Below are 15,073 nucleotides of genomic sequence, written 5' to 3' on the forward strand. Positions count from 1 at the left end.
GACAAATAGAGACCTTTGGTCAAATCGAGGTGTATTTTGACTATAATACGTCAATGAGAACCATATCGTTTGAAGTTGACCCTTGAATGATTGTAAACCACTGTGGAGAACGCTTCTAGATAACGTTGTTGGAAAGAAAACAACAATGACAATGACAAGTACTTTCACTTTATTTTCCTTTTTATCCCTAACTCTAGACCTTTATTTGAAGGTCCCTTTGAATGAAGACATTTTTTTTGTTTATTTAATACTCAAAAATATAACTTACCAAAAAGAAATGACAATTATGTTGGGGAAAAATTAGGTCAACTTTATAATATAAAAAATAACAAATTTAAGTCAATGAAAAGACTAAACTAAAACTAATCACACTTTGAACTATATAGAAATTTTTTAATGCTTTTAGCATATAAAATATATTTTGAGAGGGAGTTGCTCATACATAGGGGTCATGGACTTATAGTTGTCAAACTAATGGTCAGACCTATTCATATTATTTTTCTTCACTACTAGTGAGAAGCGGTGGTCAGCATACAAATAGTCGTACGCAAGCGTGTCCAAGTTGATAGGGGTGAAAATCATAAATATGGGGAAGTCTAGTAAAAGAGTAAATTTCTTTGACATTTAATATTTTCAAATTTTGAGACAGCCTGAAAGTCGTTATGACCCACGTGTTGAATAACTCTAGAATGTCTAGGCCGCCTCTTTAGCATTACATAAATGGACTATAAAAGATTATAACTAGCGCTTGCACTTGGGAGGTGCAATGTGAACTGCTGATAGGAGCTTATATTTTCTTTTGCCAAAATCCTAATGCTTCTTCCCTTAAAAAAAAAGTAGCAGGCTCTCTGAAGGAATGAATACAATTTGAGAAAACTTTAAATGGACTTGTTGCATTTGAAAATTTCTTTACATAAATGTTAAGTAGGAAAGACATCTTGTAACTGCATATGTATGGAAATTGTCACAAATTTTAGAGCAATACAATACAATGTACTCCATCCTGGGGAACAAGGCGGCAATGGATCTAAAATTTAAATAAATCCAACGACGTATTTTTTCATCCATGGAGTCAAACTTAAACATGTCAAATAGTTCTAAGATTTAAGGAAATCCAAGTTCATATACAAACCTTAAAACATCAAATATTGTTTACATTTGCCCACTACGTAAGGCAAATCTTCATTCAGAAAACACTGAAACATAAGAAAACCTGTCTCTTTTAGTGATGAAACCAAATCTTTAATGATCTACTCCATGGGCGCAAACTCGACCCCAAGATCAATCAACTTCTTGGGTGCATTCTTCACATGTACCAACCCTGGCTGAGTAACATTTGTGAACCTGCAATCAACACATTTAGCATCAAAAGTTGTGTGATTGGAACTGAAGAACTACAATTGAATATTTAATAAATTATCTTTACATCCAACACCCAAGGATAATAAAAATTAGACTCAATACATATCATTTTTCATAATCCTTTTAGCTCTTCATAAAGGGTTTTCATTAAGTCATTTTACAACATCTTCCAAGTACAAAGAACATATAAATTAGTTTTTCATGAATTAAATATATATATTTTTAAGAACCCATTTTTTGGAAAATGTCCATCCCATACTGCTACTTTTGGTTTAAATACAAATGAATTAGTCACTTAAAAGAAATGTTACACTTTAAACACGAACTGATTTTAAAAAATTATTAGTTTGATGTTTACACTCAACAGAAAATACCAAATATCCATGCCATTAGTTTGGGTGGAGTTTTGAAATCCCAAGTTAACTGAACAACTGAATTTCAGAATTCCTAACAAGAGTGTGACATATGTATATATGTATATACATATATATGTATGTATATACATATGTATACATACATATATATATGCATATGCACATATATGAGTATATATACATATGTACATATAGGCTTCTGCATCCTACCTCAAGAATGTATCTAGCTGCCCACACTTGATCGCCTCATTAAATTCCAACAGACGGACCATAATTTAAAATTAGAATATGCTTGCAATATAAACAAATAACTATACTATTCTAGAGAAATAATTTTGTGTAAAAAATATGAATGCCAAGGGTATTAGATAACCCAAAAACTTGGCATACGGGGAGGATGACATGCTTGATTAGCTTGATTAGCACCGTGGAGACTCTTTCTCTGTCCTCTCTTGCCTGCAAAAGTTCCGCATCAACACGGGCAATGATTTCTGCATGAAACCTATCCTAGATTTAAATTTAAACAAAGACATTGATAGATTCAAATCAAAGGCTAGCAAACCGAACATGGAGGAAATTTTAGGCCAAGACTTATAGGAATCTCATTTTGCAAATCTTTAACTGCCCAAATCCATTTCAATAAGAAAATTTATTGAAGGAAATAACCCCAATTTTGATCATGTCTTGATCTTTACAATATATTGAGCAACCTCACACCAATCTTGGAGGGAATTGGGTAATTCACGAAAAAAGGCATAGTAGTGCACAAATGAGGAATTTGACAAATTGGTTGTTCATTGATTCAATCATTATCATTCCTTGATTTAAATTTAAACAAAGATATTGATAGGTTGAAATCAAAGGCTAGCAAACCCAACATGGAGGAAATTTTAGGGCAAGAACCACAGGAATCTCATCTTGCAAAACTTTAACTACCCAAATCCATTTCAATAAGACTATTTATTGAAGGAAATAGCCCCAATTTTGATCATGTCTTGATCTCTGAAATATATCAAGCAACCTCACAAAAATCTTGGAGGGAATTGGGTAATCCGTGAAAAAGACATAGTAGTGCACAAAAGAGAAATTTCACAAATTGATTGTTTGTCAATTCAATCATTGGTAAGATTGAGGGCATGATAAGTCTATCATCATGATTCCACTCTTAGGGATTTTATGGATTTAGTGGTGCTTACACAATTGGACCCAGGTACAAAACTGAGGGCTATTTGTTAGGCACATTGATGTGGCGATTTTATGGATTTAGTGGTGCTTACACAATTGGACACAGGTACAAAACTGAGGGCTATTTGTTAGGCACATTGATGTGGCTAATAAGATGTATGTGATTTAACCCTTGCATGTGGTCGAACTTTGATTTTAAATCCTTAGTAGAAGGTTTGAGTTTGGAAAAGTGTGCCATGCAAAATCCTTTTTTAGAAGATCAGAGCAACTTCTAAGCTTCTCCCATCTCAAATACTTCCTCTTCATCGAAGGAAATCAACAACTACGTACCTCAAATCCCAATAATAAAGCTTATCTACAATGGTGGTCGGCCACCAAATTAATGCTGGCCTGACATCCTACTCTGAGACTTCACTGGTCCCGAGTGTTGTTACAATCAGGATTATGTCACCTACAAATGGACGCTTATACTTTTGACTAAGGATAGCACATAGATCTGGACTGATGATACCCTAAATATTGGATGCAGAAATCATATCTAGACTGAAATACATTTAGGCACCGTACATAAGAATCACTTCAAATTCCTGAACTATAGACCATTATGACTACCCCAGTATAGATGAGATAATGTTAAACCGACTGTTGTTTAATTTTGCAAACCCTAGATTGTTACACAGGATGAAAAATCCGTATGTTTTCCTGCTGCACATAAAACTACAAAGCATAAAATGTATGTTGTATGTCAAAAAAATTGTTGAAATGGTTTCTAGTCGAAACTCATACTTTTCTCTATTTTTCTTGTAGGATTTGATAATTGTAAGTCAGACTTTGAGGTTTTAAATATCAATTGCAGATTAAAATAAACTCAAAAGTTTAAAATACAAATTGGAGATTGGATCCCAAAGTTTCAGGTGTAGTTCTTGGACTGTGGTGTTTAATGTAAAGAACCATTTTTCATGATTCTAATGGTCAAATAAAAATTTGAAGATTTAGATGTAGGTTCATCAAATCTTTTAATGTTTGGTGAGCATTTCATAATTGTAGTTCACAACTAAAATAAGATTATAAAATACAACATGCATTCAAAATCCTAGATTTTGGGCCAATGTAAATCAGACTCAAAAGCTTGAGATTATTGTGCATCTGACTTAGAATTCTAAGCTAGTATGATTTAATATTTTTTCTCTCAAATGTCAAGATACCAACAAAGTGGATTAGTAGGCAAGTTCTAGGGGTCCATAAGCTTGCATAGGAACCCCAATTCTCCACTAGAACTCATTGCTTATGTTAATAACATCGTTTCAATTATTTCATTTGTGTCACCATGCATTATACAATGGTGTGCATGTTACGTGTGTTGCAGAATCGATTTGGGAAGGCAATAAATGTATATGTGTTGATTCTACTGCTCTTAATCGTCTTCCATTCCAGTACTGTTCATTTTTCTTTCTCAATTTAACAGTAAGAATATAAATATATTGTTATTTATCTCAAAGAATATGAACTGATTCGTGTATTTTTTACAAGATTACAAGTGGGTGATGCAGAGTTGTATCATAAAAGATTCAACTGTTATTTTGGCAGGGCATGCTTCAATAGTAATAATGATAATTGTGGGTTTGAATGTCAATTCTATGAAAGTGCTAACACAGAGGTATAGATTCATGGGTAATCAATATAATCCTAAATAATGGAGGCTAAGATTTTTCCTTTGAAATGTATATTATATGCATGCCTCAATCAATGAGAATCTCCCTTACCTGCACCAAAATGGGTGCAAGAAAATGGTTTTGTGAGACCCATCAAAAGATACTAATTTATGCATGGGAAATGAGGAAACAAAGGTGGACTACAAAATCATGCATGCAAACTATTAAATAGAGAAACACACAAAAAGATGCAAATGGTTTGATAAAATACCTCAGAGAAGTGATGGCTCATGGAATGCAGTTTCACATGGTATGCATGAAACAGATTGTTGAAAAGACTTTAGAAACATTCAACCTGATCTAAAATATCAAAATTCAAATCGATATGTATATTAACTTTGTACCAAAGATATTTCCTGACATAAACAGGAGACTCGAGATGCATCCTAGGGCATTGTTTACGCAGAACGCCCACAATCATCATTTATTATGATAGAGGAGGAACACAATGCAGAACATTGCATGCTTCAAAAGATGTCTCGAAGAAGTTTATACCTAATATAAGGGAGGTAACTAATTGCAATCAAGTATCGCTTATGCAAAAGCCCACAATCATCATTCATTATGACAGAGGACGAGCACAATGTAGAACACATTCCTGAAATCAGGGGTGAGTTACATACCAATTTACGCAGGGAATATTAGCTACTCTAAAAATGCCCCCAAACTCTACAGGATTCCAGAATCTTTGAACATGAACATGTGGGGGTTCGAAGCCCAGGAAGCTGGAGAAACAACAACCAAACATAATGGATCTCGTCGCATCAGAATAATGCCCTGAAAATTCCAATGAAAGAGGAAGTTGGAGAAACAATAGCCAAACAGTTTAAAAGCGAGCCAAACAAATTAACAGCGGACCTAACAGATTTGGACGCCATGGTGGGAACACATGGGGTGCAAAATACACGCGAGAAGGCATGGCAATGTCCAGCACACCTGCAGTCATCTACCAACGCGTTAGTTAAGGACCCCCCACATGGTTAGAAAATAAACCCTAGCCACGCATTGGTCGAGCTTTTCCTGCTGAGTGATCTTGAACGATTTGCAGGAGAGTTGGTGGTTCCAAGCGACGAAGCCATGTGTCACACTAGTTTTTCCCGGGGCTCTGCATCCGTCAGGCGCCAGCAGGCAGCCTCGAGCACAACTAGATATCCAGTATGATATGGAGCAATCCAAACGCGGAGACAATTTCTGGCAATCCAAATGCGGCTGGGTTTTTTTTCCCGACGCTGTGGAGACCCCTCGCCGATGGCGTGAGGTGAGATAATTTCCCGGTGGCGGGTTAACCCCGCCAAGGGATTGCCTATCGGCAAATAAATGTATTGGTATCCTCATTTGTATACAAATCTTATGCACCTACTCTTGATTCCTTTTCATCTTACCTTTAAATTCAATTAAACACTCACCTTCAATAGAGGAAAAAGATGAATTGTGCAAACATAATGAATTGAAAACATAATATAATATTTCGTAAATAGAGGTGTTTATGACATAATGTCTATTTTTCACATGGGAATTGGAATGATGGAATAATAGGTTTGGTCTTTAATTTATAGTTTTTTAATGAGATGAATGAATAACTAAGATTTTATGTTGAATCCTAAGCTTACCTCATTAATGATAAAATTTGGATGTACAAATGTAATCTAACAATAGTGAGTTACAAACCTCAAATATCTTGATTTTTGGTTGACTTGAGAGGTCTCATTTGAAGGAATTTATAAAGATGATTAGATCAAAACCTTGTTACATCAATTTGCCTTGGATAGAACCCCTCTAGTCCTAAATCATATGAGCATTGAAGTCTCCTTACAAAAACACTTTTAATTTACATTTCGGAGGGGTCAAATGAATTCATTTAGAAGTTATGTATTGTAAATATGTAGTCCTTATTATAAGCTTTTCAAAAAGTATAATTTTGAATCAATTTAATTTTGTTAATATATTTATTTTTATTTATTTTTAATCTATGTTTTTAATTCAACATTAAGGTCTTTATTTTACACATGTGGAAAAATAAGAAAATAGAGAAAATTTATAAATAATATATTTTCCTATGGTATTCATGTCCTCTTTTCAATGCATAAAGAATAAATTAATTCAAATGCATACAAAAAATAGCTATGCACAATGACATAAAATTTTGTCTAAATTACCGTTACTCTTGAGTTCAAAAATTAAATAAAATATATATGTAACAAAAAATTATGAAAAAATATCCTTATTCCTAGACATTGGTGTGATAAATCTCTATTTTAAAAATTATATTTTTATTCTTTCTATAAATATTTTTATTCATGATGACATAAATGTGACTTCTGAAAAATCTTGATTACTACAAAATATAAGCTATTAAATGTTATGTAAAAATATGCATAATTTATTTCTAATTTTTACAAAAATAGATTTAGAATCTACACAGAAAATCTCACATATATAATTGTTATAAAGTCAAGATTTCAATGTCAAGCTTGGCCAAAAAGTACACCCCATTAGTGTGGGATCTCAATGCTAGCAGTTGAATAATTTCATTACCTATCTCATTTAATTATTTAAGTATTTAATTTAATTTGATTTGATTTGTTAACTAATTTTATTGATTTATTTTTTATTAGGATAAAATAGGTTTTGAAGGGGCCCTGAAACCCTTACAATCAGAGAGGTGTCGATGAATAAAAGACTAGACTATCTGGCAATGAACCACAAGTTTTAGAAAGGACCTAAAACCTCTTGGACTTACAACCATCTAGATCCCAAAACCCAAAGGCTGTAGAAAACATAACCAAAAAAATAGAGCAGCCACTGTAAATGACCAAACACCAGCCAAAAAAAAAGAGTAAAACAATACAAATCAAGGTAGCCAGAATAGAGGGTTTAAATCAGCAAACAAAAGATCCCCAAAAATAGAGAATGAGGGTTTTAACAAGAAACCTCAGTCAACAAGAAGGGTTTTCCCAGGCTCCCATAACCTGTAATAGAGTTTCCAAGCCACAAAAAACAACAAAGCTTGATCCTAACTAAAAATAATCATTGGCCAAACTGGGCCCTTGAAAATTGTTAGCATCCAGCCTATTCCTGAGAGGAACAAAAAGTAAATGGTTTTTACAAGATCCCTCAACCTTGAGAGTGGGTTTTACAAGGCTCCCACAACTTGAAAGAATGGGTTTTACAAGGATCCCACAACCAGTCAAGGACCAGACAACAACAACTCGTCTTGAAGGCACATTCTAGGACATAAGGTTTTGACAAGGCACCCAAAACCTTCTACAGAGTACATCAGGAGGGTTTTGACAAGCTCCCTCAACCAACAACAACCAAACAACTCCCTCAAACCATCTCTCCACCTCAAAAACAAAGAGATCCACCTCAATAGGATAAGAAGGATAGTAGACTGACTGCCCAGCTATGACTAGATTCAACGCAAAACTCATGCAACTTCTCCACCTCCATAGGAGAGCACACCACCTCATTCGGAGATCCAGGAGAATGGGTAAGAAGACGCAAAGAAAACCTCACCAAGGAACAAGCAAGGAGAGAAAAAAGGGTCCACACAATAGAAACATGCCCTTCACATGCAAAAGACACCTCAACCTCTAGAGAATCAACCCCCACCTCAATAGGGGGAGAAAAGAAAGGATCTAGCTAAAGGAGAAGCTAAACCAAAAGCAACCCAAAACCAAAGTGGACATTTCCTAGCAACAAAGCCTTAGGACAATAAGACCCATCTATTCCCACAAAGGATGTCTCCACCTCAATACGAGAGACTTCCATCAAGACAGCCACAGAGAATGAAGATGGATGTCAAAAAGCCACCCAAACTCTGGATTTTTCCACCACAATCCTATCCACCTCCATAGGAAAGGACATCAACTCCATATGACATTAATTTTATTGATTTGTTATTTTTTAGTCAATAGATTGATTTAATTTAATTGATAAATTGATTTATCATAATTTTGATTAAAATATATTGTATAGTTCACATTCCTTATAGAATATTTACAATGGTTTTGTAGTAACATGTTAGCTTTCTCCAATTGATTGAAAGTCTAATAATGCATGGCAACAGATAAATTGGCTAATAAGAGGTGTCCCCAAAAGGTTACCATCTACATTCTATAAGTGAGACTTTATAGTTTCAAATCTTAATAAATTAATCTACAAAGTTGAATTTATTATAATTAACGAAATATTAAAGTACATATTTAGTTGAATCGATTAACCACAAATTTTGGACTTCTAATATTTAGTTGTATTTTTAAAATAATTTGAAAATTAAATTCTTAGCTTAGTTTGTTAGCAAAAATCCAAAAGTTATTTTATGCAGTTCTGCAAGTTATAAATATACATGCTAACTTTAAAATATTGATCCCTTAATTTTATAGTTCATGAGCCTTAGAATTTACTAAATTAGGAATTTTAATTTAATTTGATGAAATTTTGAGATCATATTGATCTAGTTATTATAGATGGATATAATAAATAAGAATCAGATTATTATTTTCATTGTGTTAAGAAAAAGAGATACTAATGGCATCTATGACAAATTGTGAAGACAATGAATATCCTATGGGACCTATATAATTATTATTGAAATGTGACTTAGAAAGTACCTAATTAATAAGTTTGATTTATGGTTGTTTGATGACTTTGACACATAAATGAAAATTCTTATTTTTTGAACTTTGATCTCGTATTGAATATTCACCTATCCCAATAGGTGGGTAGTGTGTGTGTGAAAAGTGGACTTGTATCTGTATCGGGAATACACAACACTTCAATTAAGTCATTACATGCATGGTTAGATAGATATAAACATGAATATGAAACCATAACAAATCGACCCATTGCCTTCTAAAAGATGCGAGTATAAGATTGCTCTCAGATTTGTATAAGCAATCCAATGACTAGACAACACCAAGACGAAGGATTTTAATCTATATGAGCATGATATTAATGCTAGATGGATGCAAGATTAATCTAACAAGATTTAAGCAATAAATGAGATAAATGATCTAAATATGTATGCAATGTTCTCAATGAACCTAGAGAAAAATCAGCATAATAACAATATATTCTCCAAGATTTTTGAATGAGAGATGAGAGCCTGAATTTATAGAAAATTCAGAAAGAAACCAATAGTTGAGATCAAATGATGATGAGCAATCAAGATTTTCCAAGAGGAAGCACAATCCAGGTGAATTGATGTGATTGGATGCTTTTCTCAGTTTTAAAGGAAATTGAACTAAAATTAAGATTGAATCAAGAAAAAACTCATTTATTCTCTATTTCATTCTATTTTAATATTTAATTGTTTTAATTGCTTTCTTTGAGATTATTCATAAATTTTTAATTTGTTTTTCAATATTATCTCCAATTGATTTACTTTCTCAAATTTTTAATTCTTTTTTGGTCAATTAATTCTTTTTTTGATTTATTTCTATTTTTGAAGATTTGTGCTCATAATTTCCAATTCCTCTTTCTTGATTTGTTTCCTTTTTTTAAGATTTATGACAATTTTTTATTTATTTTTCAAATTAATTCCTCTTTTTGTGATAAATCTCTTTTTGTAAATTAATTCCCTTTTTGATGATTTAATGGCAAATTTATTTATTTAATTAAATATGCAAAAGATATTTAATTAAAATAAATAAGATAATTGTTTAAAATGATTTACTTGGAATGATTTAATTAATACTAGTTGATTAATTTGCCATGTGACATTTGATGATTAAAGAATTAATTGTGTGCTCAAGATTTATTTAATTGCCTTTGGTTAGGACCTTGGTGATGTTGTCGAGATTAGGGGCTCATGGTTTAGATGACCATTTTTAGGGTATTACATTTGCCCCTCTTTGAATTAATGTGCGAGCAGCACGTTGGTTCAAAGAAAATTTGATGTCTAGGAGATACCAGTTCTGAACTTGATTGATCATGAACTAGATGAAAAGCAAGGTGTTTAGCTTGATTCGAAGTGACGAAGTTGAATGAAATCTAATTAAAGCGATACCTTTCCTGAACTTGATTGAACTAGGAACGATAGAAAACAAAAGATATCGAACTTGAACTTGATTGATCAAGAAGCGGATCTTACGGATCTAGAACTTGATTGATCTAGACACAGCGAGTGATGATAAAAATCGATCTTGAACTTGATTGATCAAGATACGATGAAGATAAACTATCCAGCTTGATCCAAAGCGACGAATACTGAACACCTGCTTAGATTGAGCATGATGAAAGAAACTCTTTAAACCCTTGATTGAGTTTAAGTGAATAATCAGCTTGATGAAAAGCGATGAAACTGATTAACGTTAAGAGATTGATTCAGACGAAGACAAATATCAGCTTGATATGAAGCGATGAAATTGATATGCCCCTAGAGATTGATTTGGTTCAGATGATCAAGAAATCTCAACTTGATATAAACCGATGAAGTTGAGATGCTCCTAGTGATGAGGTTTTATTTGATTTTCTTAGTTGAAAAGATTTTTATTTTTATTTGTTTTGCTCGACTTTCGATGAATATTTGAAACTTTTTCTTGACATTTGAGGTCATAAGGTCACTAGTATGCCCCCTCGGGAGCGAAATCGAAAGATAGTGAGGGTACACGATTATAGGCATTTTTTTACCAATGATAAGTTGTTTTGAGCAAAAATTGATTCAGAGGAATTTTTGAAAATTTAGCGAGAAATTAAGCACAAAGTTGATTTGTAAAAATTAAATTGAGATTCAGTGTTGATTCATGAGAAATTGGGCGCAAATTGAAGAAGCGAATGAGCAATTGATAAAAAAGGCGCTAAGTGGTCCAAATTTTGATGAAATTGACTAGCAGAATAATCTCAAATTTTGATTTCGATCCCGAAAATGGGCTCAGGATAGCTGATTTATGAGCTCTTGATTTGATTTAATCATACTTGTGTTGATTGGTTATGAGATGTTGTTCTAAATGTTTTATTCTATATGTATGCATTTCTTTTTCAGCATGGATGAATGTAATGCAAATGATTATTGATGTCTATTTTTTTTTCTTTTCATATGCACATAAATGAACGAGTATGAGTAATATGAATAATGTAATCTTTTCATTTTTCTATGCAATAAGATGAATGTAGATGAGTAATAATGAATGTATGAATCTATATAATATGTTTATGTATGCAACTAACACCTCAAAACACAAGTACTCAATCAGAGAAATGATGAAAAGATACCACTTAGCTTAGAAATGATGATGTTCCAACTCTCATTCAGAAAATAAAGAAAGCATTGTTACCATATCGAAATCACTCTAAACGTATGAGATGCAAAATGAAATGCAAAATGAGATGCAACCTAAACCTAGTCACTGGATTTTGAAAAGCTAAATTTTCATCATTGAACGCTTTACAACCACAATAGGCAGATTAGAGTTCCTTGCTTTTCATGTGCAATATTAATTATCTTGCCCGCAATGATCCTTTTTGCTCGTTCATATCCTTGGAAAGATTACGCATGGACGTGGATTGCACAATGAAGAAATTCCCTCAAAACAGACAAAGAAATGATATGGATGTTGGCATTTTCAATAGAAGAAGATTGTTGATATTCATTAAGGATATTGAGAAGGTTGTTGAAGATTATTGATATAACTAAAAAAGGATGAGAACTATCTTTATAACATTATTTTGTCATTGATGTCAAGAAATTGATTTTCTGATTCACTATGATGTTGCCATATCTTGAGAAGATTGATTTGAAGAGAATTAAGATGTCGGTAAGTGACACAGAAATAATGTGATAAGAAAGGGGAGAAATAAGTTATTCAATGGGCAACTATTACTGAGTTAGACAATGATGAGATCATGATGTTTTAGATTGTTTTGATATCCTTCATATGTTGTTGATTGTAAGGTTAATACTATACTATGTCATCGAGCAAAGAACCTAGTTGGTAAACCCTAAGGACCCTAGTTAGTAAACCCTAAGGTTATCGATATCAGTTAATGAAGACGGAATGTCTATCGAGTAAATTTTAGTATTTACCGAGTTGCAACCGAGTTATGACTGATCGCATTGGATGGATAAAAGCATTATTTAATGAAGGACAATGATGAGCTAGAGATGAATAAATGATTGGTATGTCATGCATGAAGTTTGTTAAGGATCTAAGGCAATGGAAGATCGACAGGAAGATGTACAACGCAGATTGAACCGCAATAACCTTGTTCAAGTTCCAAGAAAGGAATGCAAGTCCCTAGGCAAGGCAAAACATTTTCAGATCGAAGGATGCATTGAACCTAGTAAAGATTGGAGATCTGATGGCTAAGATTGATCATGGGAAATGTGATCAAGGAGATTAAGTGGTTAGCAAATTTTTTATAAATAAGGAATTGTTGATAAACAATGCATGCGGGCAAGTGTAAGCATAGGGATGCTACATAGTGATTACCGAGCACAGAAGCTTGAAGACCTGTTTGAATAACAAAGTAGGGAGCCTAGTAGCTGATGAGGAATCCAACAATGATAAATCTGATGAAACTGATACAGAGGAAGTTGTTTATGTGGCTATTAAAGATGGATGAGATGAAGAAAGGTATGAAGAAAGAGCCCTAATATCTCACATAAATAATAATGATTCTTGGATCATAGACAGTGGATGCACACATCACATGACAGGTGATAAACACAAGTTTGTTAAATTAGAAGACTATGATGGAGGCTATGTAAGATTTGGTAATGATGCACCATGTCCAGTGAAAGGTAAAGGATCTATAACACTTCTTGACAATGCTAAATGTGATGATGTATACTGGGTTGAAGGATTGAAATACAATTTATTGAGTGTAGCACAACTAAACAATACAAGATATTGAATAGAATTTCAGAAAGGAATTGTCAAAGATCATGACAAGCATGGAAAGTTAGCTGCTACCGGGACACAAACAAAAGGTAACACATTTCATCTTGACTCAACTCGGAACAAGTGTCTTTATGCAATTATAGATGATACCTGGTTATGGCATAAAAGGTTTTGTCATGTAAATTTTGATAATCTGATCAAAATAAGTAAGAAGCATCGAGTAAGAGGTCTGCCGAGTCTGGAAAAACCTGAGAATGTTATATGTCGAGGATGCCAGATGGGTAAGATGACAAGATCAAGCTTTACAAGTAAGTCCTAAACTTCTAAAGGAATTTTAGATCTAGTACACACTGATCTTTGTGGTCCCATGAAAGTTCAAAGTTATTATGGTGATAAATATTTAATATTATTTGTCGATGATTACTCAAGGATGATGTCGGTTATGTTTTTAAAAGAAAAATCAGAAGCTTTTCAAATGTTTAAATGGTACAAGGAAAGAGTTGAAAATGAAACAGTAAGAATATTGAAATGTCTTAGATCTGATAGAGGAGGAGAATTCACTTCTGATGAGTTTAACTTATTCTGCAATGATCATGGTATAAAAAGGCAAGTATCTACACTGAGAACACCTCAGCAAAATGGGATAGCCAAGAGAAGAAACAAATCTATTGTGGATTGTGTCAGAACCCTGATGATAGAAAAGAGGGTACCTCAAACATTTTGGAGAGAAGCAATCAACACTACAGTTTACACCTTGAACTGAGTTCAACTAAAGGAAGGAACTATGAAGATACCATATGAGATCTGGTATGACAAGAAACCTAATGTGAGTTATTTTAAAATCTTTGGAAGTAGATGCTATGTTCACAAAGATGACAAAAATGGAAAGTTTGATGAGAAAAGTGAAGAAGGAACATTTCTTGGTTATTCTTCTAGAAGTAAAGCATTTAAATGTCTGATCAAATCATATAACAAAATAGTAGAAAGTGCAAATGTGAAAATTGATGAATTTGCAAAAAGAAATGATGAAGGAAATTCCAAAGAACCAGAAGATTATGAAGAATTTGTTTATGTTCAACCGAGAAGTCCTACCCAGAAAGTCGTTGAAGAAAATGAAGATAATGTCTAGTTACCGAGTGATGAAGAAGATCATACAGAACCTACCGAGCCTATATTAGCCAAATATGTCAGAAGACATCATGCATCAAGTCAAATTATTGGAGATAAGGATGATCTAGTAATGACAAGGAACAAACTGAGACTAAACACATGTCTGATATCTGAATTTGAACCAAGAATATTGAAAGAGGCATTTAACAGTGAAGATTGGGTAAATGCTATGATAGAAGAGATTGATCAAATCAAGAAGAATGACACATGGACACTGATCCCAAGACCGAAGGACAAAAATGTAATTGGTACTAAGTGGATTTTCAGAAACAAGCTAAATGAAAAAGGTGAGGTCATTAGAAACAAAGAAAGACTAGTTTGCAAAGGTTATGCTCAAGAAGAAGGAATAGATTATAGTGAGACCTTTGCACCTGTGGCTAGACTTGAGGGATTAAGAACATTGTTGGCATATGCTGCTTTCAAAAAT

At 33.2% G+C, this 15,073-nt stretch overlaps 1 protein-coding gene across 4 annotated transcripts; it reads right to left on the reverse strand.

Annotated features, from left to right (window-relative positions):
* Positions 1-936: 936 nt before the first annotated feature.
* Positions 937-5,946, reverse strand: LOC131078580 (uncharacterized). Of its 4 annotated transcripts, none has more exons than XM_059219971.1 (4): positions 5,653-5,946; positions 5,492-5,568; positions 5,257-5,358; positions 937-1,344 (listed from the first exon to the last, which is right to left on the reverse strand). In XM_059219971.1, the coding sequence occupies exons 1-4, from the start codon at positions 5,710-5,712 to the stop codon at positions 1,251-1,253; spliced, it is 333 nt and encodes a 110-aa protein (XP_059075954.1). In that variant the 5' UTR covers positions 5,713-5,946; the 3' UTR covers positions 937-1,250. The 4 variants fall into 4 exon arrangements, with proteins under 4 accessions (XP_059075954.1, XP_059075955.1, XP_057872323.2 ...); XM_059219972.1 differs by having other exon boundaries at positions 5,257-5,410; XM_058016340.2 differs by lacking the exon at positions 5,492-5,568 and having other exon boundaries at positions 5,257-5,410; positions 5,570-5,946.
* Positions 5,947-15,073: the final 9,127 nt, after the last annotated feature.

This window comes from Cryptomeria japonica, chromosome 4, assembly GCF_030272615.1.
Source record: "Cryptomeria japonica chromosome 4, Sugi_1.0, whole genome shotgun sequence".
In the NCBI taxonomy this organism is placed as follows: domain Eukaryota; kingdom Viridiplantae; phylum Streptophyta; class Pinopsida; order Cupressales; family Cupressaceae; genus Cryptomeria; species Cryptomeria japonica.

Excerpts from the sequence above, each read along its gene's own strand:
- LOC131078580 (XM_058016322.2), bottom strand. The coding sequence starts at position 5,579 with ATGACTGCAGGTGTGCTGGACATTGCCATGCCTTCTCGCGTGTATTTT. Across the intron at positions 5,411-5,491 it reads ATGGCGTCCAAATCTGTTAG|GGCATTATTCTGATGCGACG; the intron begins GTCCGCTGTTAA and ends TGGAATTTTCAG. Across the intron at positions 1,345-5,256 it reads AATATTCCCTGCGTAAATTG|GTTCACAAATGTTACTCAGC; the intron begins GTATGTAACTCA and ends TGTTGATTGCAG.